At 34.3% G+C, this 8,870-nt stretch overlaps 1 protein-coding gene across 1 annotated transcript; it reads right to left on the reverse strand.

Annotated features, from left to right (window-relative positions):
• Positions 1-737: 737 nt before the first annotated feature.
• LOC111918122 (uncharacterized) lies at positions 738-4,788 on the reverse strand. Its single transcript, XM_023913790.3, has 5 exons — positions 4,060-4,788; positions 2,779-2,815; positions 1,840-2,076; positions 1,569-1,616; positions 738-1,429 (listed from the first exon to the last, which is right to left on the reverse strand). Exons 1-5 carry the CDS (start codon positions 4,398-4,400, stop codon positions 968-970), a joined length of 1,125 nt encoding a protein of 374 aa, XP_023769558.1. The 5' UTR covers positions 4,401-4,788; the 3' UTR covers positions 738-967.
• Between the last annotated feature and the right edge of the window lie 4,082 nt (positions 4,789-8,870).

Consider the following 8,870-nt stretch of genomic DNA (forward strand, 5'->3'; position numbering starts at 1 on the left):
ATCTAAGAGGCATAATATTTGCACTTGGCTTTTACTTGTTTATTCTGAATACTTGACTTGATATAACTAGTGTTTTACACTTCCTCCTACATACTTTGTCTTTGGTTGCATTTCATGCTCTATGAAATCCTCTTCCAAAACTCAACAAAGTAAGCATAATGTACAAAAGAATATCAAGGCTGGTGTGCATTAATGAATATTAAAGTGCATTATTTATAACGATTAAAACTTATACCGCACAAAAACATTGAAATTTGCCAAACTATATTCTAAATCAAATTCCAAAGAAGTTAACCTCCCTTTTGAGTAATTTTGTTTGCGAAACATGTGGGAAAATGGTATTATTTGGATCAACTCTAGCTTGATTACAATTATTTTGCAAAAGTATTATTATTTGGATCATTTTCTTTATACTTTTTTAACTTGTGAACATTCATCAAATAATAGTGTATGTAACATTTTTTGTCCTTGTAGTTGGTTAACTTTTACGTATAACTTTTCTTTCATCTATAACTTTTTTCCTCCATAAAAGATATTTTTGTTAACAGCTCAAGACTCAAATCTATTCAACTATTCAAGTGACCATTTTCCCCCTACCTTCATCTTCATCCTCAATCTCAAGAACTTCTAAACTAAAAATTAAATAATTCATGTTTTACATCATCGCATAATTTCAGCAAATAAACAAAGAATTCAGAACCTTTAAAGCCTACAAACTACATGAACATATAGCAAGATTACCGAAAATAATCCACCTCTTAAAAGTGTTTTGACATATTACAACTTTGCTAAATAAGTAAATAACCCTTTTCCTGAATCATAAACCTCAAGAAAACCATAGTTATCACCTATAGTCCCACCACTTTCAGATACTTGTTAAACAAACCCCCAAATCTATACAAACACTTAAATTACATTTAAACCCCTTTCCTTCATCCAAACGTATACCCCAAAACAATATCAAATATCACCAACAACAATTTACGCACTTGCATTTGCATGAACAACACATGAAGCATCCGCATGGACCACAACCACATCTCAAACAATCGGGGCATTTTGGTAATTTCACATCCGGGCATTTCGGTAATTTCACATCCGGGCATTTTGGTTTCTTCCACCCACAGCTCGATTTGCAACATTTCAGGCATTCGGGCTGCCCGATGTTTATGCAACAGAAACTACATGTGTTGGGGTTTGACTTTGACTTTTTTGGAAAGTGGAGATTGGATTTGATCTTTTTGAGTCGAGTTTTGGTCGTGATTGTTTCCATTTCATGTATGAATCGACAAAGATGGCGGATGTAATCAGGGTAAAGCTCTAAGTTACAATGACCACCCCCTTTTATCCATAATGGTTCATACGGGTCCTTCGCCATTTTCCATAATCCATTTCCATGTAGCCAATTCACTACATCATCTTCTGTTCCCTATTTCATTAAGAATGTGTTAAAAAGACAAGTATGACCTCAAAAATAAGATCATTGATCACAAGAATATATTCAAAACATCAACACAAATAAGAAAACACATTAATAAATCTTTGAAGAAGTCGAGGGAGAAACTTACATGTATCACAAGCGTAGGGCACTTCACCTTCTTGATTTTATTAACATTCTGCAATTATCAAAAAAAACGTAAGTACTCTAAATTAAAAGAAAGAACCATATAAAGTAAACCCCTACTTTTTGTCACATCAAGTGTCGTTTGGACTTTGGATAAATGATATTAGAAAATATCTGAGAAAACGAATGTATAATTCGGGAAACAGAAGAAAAAGATAAACGAGGGCAAATTGGTAAAAAGTTGGAACTTAATTGTGAGATGATGAATTTTTGACCTTGTATATATCGAAGCAAAGTGTGCATTTCATATGACACACAACACGAAGGCCAGAAAGAATTGCACTATGAAGAACAACGCCTCTTAACCTCGGTAACCGGGCAGCTAAGTGAAGTGTGGGCCCACTTCCGACCGACTGCCCGTAAAGAATTATGTCTTCTTGGCTAACTCCATATTCGGTTTCAAGACACTCGTATACTGCCTCTATATCGGCATATGTATTCATTTCACTTGGCTGAAAAATTAAAATAAATATTTTAAGATGTAATGATGATTAAATATTAATATCTCACAATTCATTTGAATTACTAGTATACTTAATGTTTTAGAACACAAATAAAACGCTTTAATACTCAAATAAATGAAAGTAGAATATTATAATAAACTAATCAATGGAATCATGTTGTTATTTTTTCGGTTTTTATGCAGAAAAGTGGGAAATTTTTTCATAAAGTCTTAAATCTTTTTTTGAACAGTAAAATGGACTATTTAATATTTTTCACAAATTAACACAAAAGTCTTTTTTTATTATTTTAAAAAGAAATGACATAATATGTGGTTTTCCCAAAATAAAAGGACTTTTCTGTTAAAAAAAAAAGATTTAGGGTTTTATAAAATATAACGTGATAAAAAAATCTAGAATCATTATTGCCACGTGATCTTACTCTTTTTATCTCATACAACCTGTTTTTTTTTTTGACACATAAAGTGCCCAAAAATAACAAGTCATCATTCAATAATTTCATACTCCATGAGATACCAATCGATATGCAATTCCCTAGAAGTTGATCCAAAGACTTTTACTTTTCATAGGATCTAAATTTTCTTGCAATTAAGTTATTTCGTTTTGAGTATAAATCGATATTTTATGAAAACAATTCGAAAGAAAACGTTAATTGTAGCAAAAAGTTGAAAGAAATTAAAGAAAATTTCATACTTTTCCAGTAGATGCCCCGTAGCCCGAGTAATCATACCTGTTTAAGAAAATTAAAAAATATACAAACATCAATCATTATATATGACACCATTGAATGTGTAAAAGATGTTAAGAAGCAGCCAAATTTGAAATTTCATACCCAAAATTTGATTCTTATTAGGCTAACTTTTTATAATTAAGGTGTACTTTATTAATCGATAATTTAAATTAAGCCGAAAACTTTTTGAAAAGCCAGATTTTTAGGAAGTGAGCTTCTACTGTATATGAAATGACGCTAAGGAAAATCTACAGAACATAATAAATGGGAAAAAGTAAATGTGAAAGTAAATAAACACAACTATGAATGCAATAAAAATGTACAACGAATTTTAATTTTACGTGTATCTTAATAATCAATTTTCCTTTCAACTCCATATTTAATTGTCAAGACCTAATCTTTTTGACTTTAAAAAATAAGATAACTTATATCTAATCAATTTAAGAGTTTTCTTTTTTTTTTTTAAAGAAATACTCGAGATTTTACTATTTTGCATGAACTAAATATCAAAGGGTAAAACCAGAAAGTTACGAAATTTTGTGACCCCATTTGGCAGAATAACACCCTGCACAAAGACCACTATCTCTATCAAGATTCATCAGCTATTTCTTGGTTTTTTGTTCCTTCTTTATTCAGGTAAATGATCAGTAAAAACTGTTCATACTTTACAGATATAAAAAATTAAAGTGAAATTTATGAAAAACTTTAAACGCAATCGGAATACTATGACTATTTTAAAACGATACAAATCTTGTAACAATAATTTTAAATTTTAGAAAAAAGAAACCTTAAATTCTTACATAAAGTTAAAAACTTTGGCAGAAAAGGGGGAAGTGTGCAATTCACCAACCCTCGTGGGATAAGGACATTTCACATCGACAAATAGTTAATGCATTCATATCAATGCAAATCTTGAAAAAATAAAAAATAAAAAGAAAATACAAAACCCATTAACATCACATCAAACAACATTACAAGCTAAACATAATCAACATTAAAAAGGTACAAATTTAAAGAAACGTATAGAGTTTAGACACAAAGAGAAGCAAAACCGAGTGTGATTCAAGAATTTGGGAAACATAGAACAAAAAGAAATTAAAACCCCATAAAAATAGAGACACAAAAGGGAAGATTGAGTAAATAATTTCTATAAAAAAAACAAAAATGAAGTATAAAGTACACAACTACACATATTCATGGATAAAGATTAATAAGAAAAAGAAAGAACAAAGAGATATACGGACCCCATGAGATTGACTCGAAGATTAGCTTTGAGTTGAACAAAAAGGTCAAATAGTTGACCTAAATCAGCAGCATTGCCATGAGAATAGAGGAGAGTGAGTCTTGCATATGGGTTTTTCAGGTAAAAAGCTACGATCTTGTTGCCTCTTTTAGTGTCTAGTGACAATACATCAAGCGAGCAGCCGCCGCCACCGGCGTCATCGACGCCGGCGGTGAGGGGAATGGAGGAGGAGGTGTAGACGGCAATTTGTTTTCCGTCATCACATTTCTTGATCTGGTAGGTTGGGGGAGATGGAGGAAAGAAGGCGAATTTCGCAGCCAGATGAGAGATAAGACAACCCATTCGCCACCCCCGATAAGATACTCGGTCCAAACGCAACTCATGAATGCATGTGTGACGTTTTTATCTATACATACATGTATTTTGAAGCGATTTGAAATGGGTTTTCTGGATTTCTTTATGAAATTGATATATCTAAACGGGGTTTCAAGTGTTTTTGAAATGAAGAGAGATGGAGAGAGAAGGAGATGTGAGGTGGATACCCTCTTTTCGCTTTCAGAACATAGAAGTAGAAAGGAGGAGGAGGTTTTCCGGCAAACGGGGTGGCGGAGACCGAGGAGATATAGGGAGAGAGATGGTGGGGACAGAATATTAGTTTGAAAGAACTGAGCTTTGATGATTCATTGCTTGACTATGGGGGACTCTCTCTCTCTCTCTCTCTCTCTCTCATATGAAGTCCAACCAAACGACATCGTTCTCTCCTCTCTCATATGAAGTCCTACCTCTCTCAAATGAAGTCCTACCAAACGACATCGTTTGAGCTGTACGATAATGGCGTGCACCAATGAACAATACTTGCCATGATTTTTATGCAGTATCAACTTGTAATATATGACTATATGTGGGACATTAATTTAGAGAAATTGAAGTTTTTTAGAAATTATTTAATATTTTTTAAGTATGTGATTTGTAATTTTATATATTTAATATTTATTATTTATTATAGTATTTGTATTTTATTTTCTCTATTTGATAATATATTTACTTTATCCTTTTACTCATATTTTGCATTGAACTTTCATTTTTTGGAGTAATGAGTCAATACTTTTAAAAATATATCAAATGATAATAAATAATTTATTGTTGTAAAAGACGTTTAAAAAGAATGACCCATTAGATGAAAATATCTAATAAACAAGCTCTAATATAAGTTAAACAAGTTAAATAGTTATAGATGCTTTAATGAGAAATAAAATCTAAAATGTTTAATTATGTATGGTTATTAACTTTTTAATTATGTAACGTCTTTAAAATTATCTAAACATAATTATAATGTCACTATTCATTTGATACGTAATAACTAGGGATGAGCGTGGAATTTATGAATAAATCTATTCAGGACTGACAATCATACATCTAAATTGCTAGCTACAGTTAGACAGACATGTCTGGGGTGACAAATATCATACCGTCCAACGTCTGAAGAACGTCGTAGAGGTCATCAGTCATATCAAGCATGGTTATACGACTCACAATAGTATAAACTAACCATTTGTTTACGGAAATTCATTTCTTCATTAGTTTTATTTTCATTAATAGAACTACTTCATACTACAACCGGAGGAATCTATGGATTTCAACTCATGGTTTTATTTTAATTAATAAAACTAATATACTTACTGATGTTATCCAGGATTTTCAAACAAAACGTTCTATACATACTGGTGATAGCCAGGGTTCTCATACAAAATGGTTTTCATTCAAAATAACAATATACGATACATCTGGTGATAACCAGGCATATGAACTAATACATTATGGAATACTGTAACAAACATATATGTTAGAAAATATTGAATTTTCTTGTGAAGCATACAAACTTTTTTACAAATTCAATGACAGGTTTTCATTACAAAAACATGTTTATGAACTCACCAGCTTTAATGCTGATACTTTTTTCAAAACCGTTTGTATTCTCAGGAAATCAGTAGACAGGTACTCCAGCAGACTTTTGAGAAGGCGGAGCGTATAGAGTCACGTCTTTATATTTAGCTACTTTTTATGTATATAAATATGAATCAAACAGATGTAAATACCTTTTATATATTCAATGTAATTGTTGTATTTACTTTGATTACTATGATGTAATTGTTGTGATACTATGTATGACGTCATCCACCCTCGAATGTTTTCGCCGTTTCGGTTTGGGGGCGTGAAAGATTGGTATCAGGGCTATTGTTTATAGTGAACTAAGTATACCGAACCTTACATGGTATACAACTAAAAACACTAAAGGGGCCGAAGCACTCTGAAACTAAAAAGTATACTTTAAAATAAAAGTATTTTACAAGAAGTATACAAGTATACATACATACTAGAAACAGTATCACAAGTAGAACAAAACAAAAGTATTTGGATGTTGGACACTACGGTTAAACCTGAATAGTTATGTAGTCATATGTGGGGCCAATATAACCCGATCAACTATATTTGTCCGAGATATGACTAACATGTGTTTGGGAGTGATTGTGGTGTTGCGACAAGTCTAAAACTCACCAAATTTTAGAGAAAGATACCTCCCAGGAAGAGACCCAACAGAAAGAGCAACAATCCCCCAATAGATCCGCCGCCACCACCTCCTCAGTTCGATCATGCCATGTTCCAGGCAGCAGTTACAGCCGTTGTGGCTACTGCGATGTCGCAAATCAATCCTGGTGGCTCTAGCAGATCGGGAAGTGGTACCCATCCCCATAATCTTGATGGTGTCCAGGGACACCAGAAGGAGTGTTCCTATAAAGACTTTATGAATGCGAAACCCAAATCCTTCGACGACAATGGAGGAGTCATTGCCCTAACCCGGTGGTTCAAGAATACCGAATCGATTTTCAAGATTTGTGCGTGCCCATAAGCAAGCAAGGTGAAGTTCGTCGTCTGCACCTTCACCGATAAAGCGTTGACTTGGTGGAAGAGCCGAGTAAAATCCTTAACTCTGCCAGAAAACAATGCCATGGGTTGGGAGAGTTTGAAAGAGTTGATGCTTGCGGAGTATTGCCCAAGAGGCGAGATGAAAAAGCCGGAGCACGAGCTCTGGAACCTGAAGATGAAGGGTTCTGACATTGTTGCGTACACTGCTAGGTTCTGCGACCTGACACTTTTGTGTCCCGGGATGGTCACCCCGGCAAGCAAGAAAATTGAGAGGTACCTTTGGGGATTGACACCCGCAACTCAAGGAAATGTTTTGGCTGCAAAACCTCTCACGTTTGACAGCGCAAAGTGTCTAGTGCAGACCCTGATAGATCACGGGATTGATCATGGAGCTGTGATAGCCACTCCCGAACCACTAAAGGAGAGTGGTGGGAAGAAAATTTTTTGGAACAAGCGTAAGGGCTAGTCATCTCAGGAGCCCTCCAAGAAACAACAAACAGTGGCAGTCCACGCTGCTACTATTCTTGTTGTTGTTCCAACCGCCCAAGCACCTGCCAGTAGATATGTTGGTACCCTCCCAAGGTGTGACAAGTGTAACTTCCACCATCACGGACCATGCAGTGAAATGTTGTGCAACAACTGTGGCAAGAAAGGGCACATAGCTCGTTTTTGCAAGACGTAAGTCCAACCAACTGTTGGATTAGTGTCTAAGTCCATAACTATTTTGGTATGTACTTGACCCGATGGTGCATGGTCCTTTTGGGTTGCCTTCACCAAAGCAACTTGATAGGATGAATTATGGAGAGAGGATTAAATATGATTTATTAATATATTATGGGAATAATATATTAAAGGAGAAATCATATTGTTAATTAATATTAGTCAAGAATTAACTAGTAATTAGTTTTGTGACTAAAAGAGATTAATTAAACTTAAGGGACTGGAATTGTAATTATAAGATAATTGCAATTTGGGTCATGGATTGCCTTGAATTAAGAAGTGGACGAATTCTATGGGGAAGCCCATAAGAAATCGTCCAAGGCATTAAAGAAAGGGGTCCATGGGTTGCTTAGGGCTTAAGCATCCAAATTAGGGTTTCCTTGTTAGATAACCCTAATAGCCTCACTATATATATGACCCTTATGACCCAAAAACGTGTAAGAAGCCTTCTTTTAGGGTTAGAACACGTTTTGGGCAGCCTCCATCCACTCTCCTCTTCATCCTATTGCTTATGGTGTTTGTGAACCATTAGAGGAGTGACATTTGTGACTCTAAGCTTTCTAAAGTCAATTCAAGGAGATTTGGGATTGTTATTGCTACATAACAATCAAGGTAACATCTTAAACCTATTCTTATGTTAATATGATTACTTGTATGCTAGAATTAGGGTTTATAGTCTTGGATAACTTGCATGTACAATAGAGAAACATAGATCCAAGCATTAGGGTTTGTATGAGCACATAGGATGTTCTTAGGACTAAAACCCATCAGTGGTATCAGAGCCTTGATTGGTTTCTATTGTATTGATGCCTTGTGTGTTTATTCAAGTTGCAAAATCGATTTTTGGGCTCCCTGGCTGATGAACTCGGCGAGTACCACAGTGTACTCGGCGAGTAGGCCTCAACTCGGCGAGTACAGTGTGGTACTCGGCGAGTTCAAGCGTCAGATGGAGCTATTTTCGGGATTTCTTGTTGTTTATCTTTGAAATACTTGCCTTTATCATCTTAGATCAATATAAATCCGATTTTATGATATATATATATGACTATATTCTTGATCTAATTGAAGATATTTATCAATTAATAAAATATTTGTTTCCTTATGTGATAATTGACTAAGTATTTTGATTAAATTGGTAAATTGTTTTGCAAGAAATCATTAAATAAA

This window comes from Lactuca sativa, chromosome 6 (genome assembly GCF_002870075.4).
Source record: "Lactuca sativa cultivar Salinas chromosome 6, Lsat_Salinas_v11, whole genome shotgun sequence".
Lineage (NCBI taxonomy): Eukaryota > Viridiplantae > Streptophyta > Magnoliopsida > Asterales > Asteraceae > Lactuca > Lactuca sativa.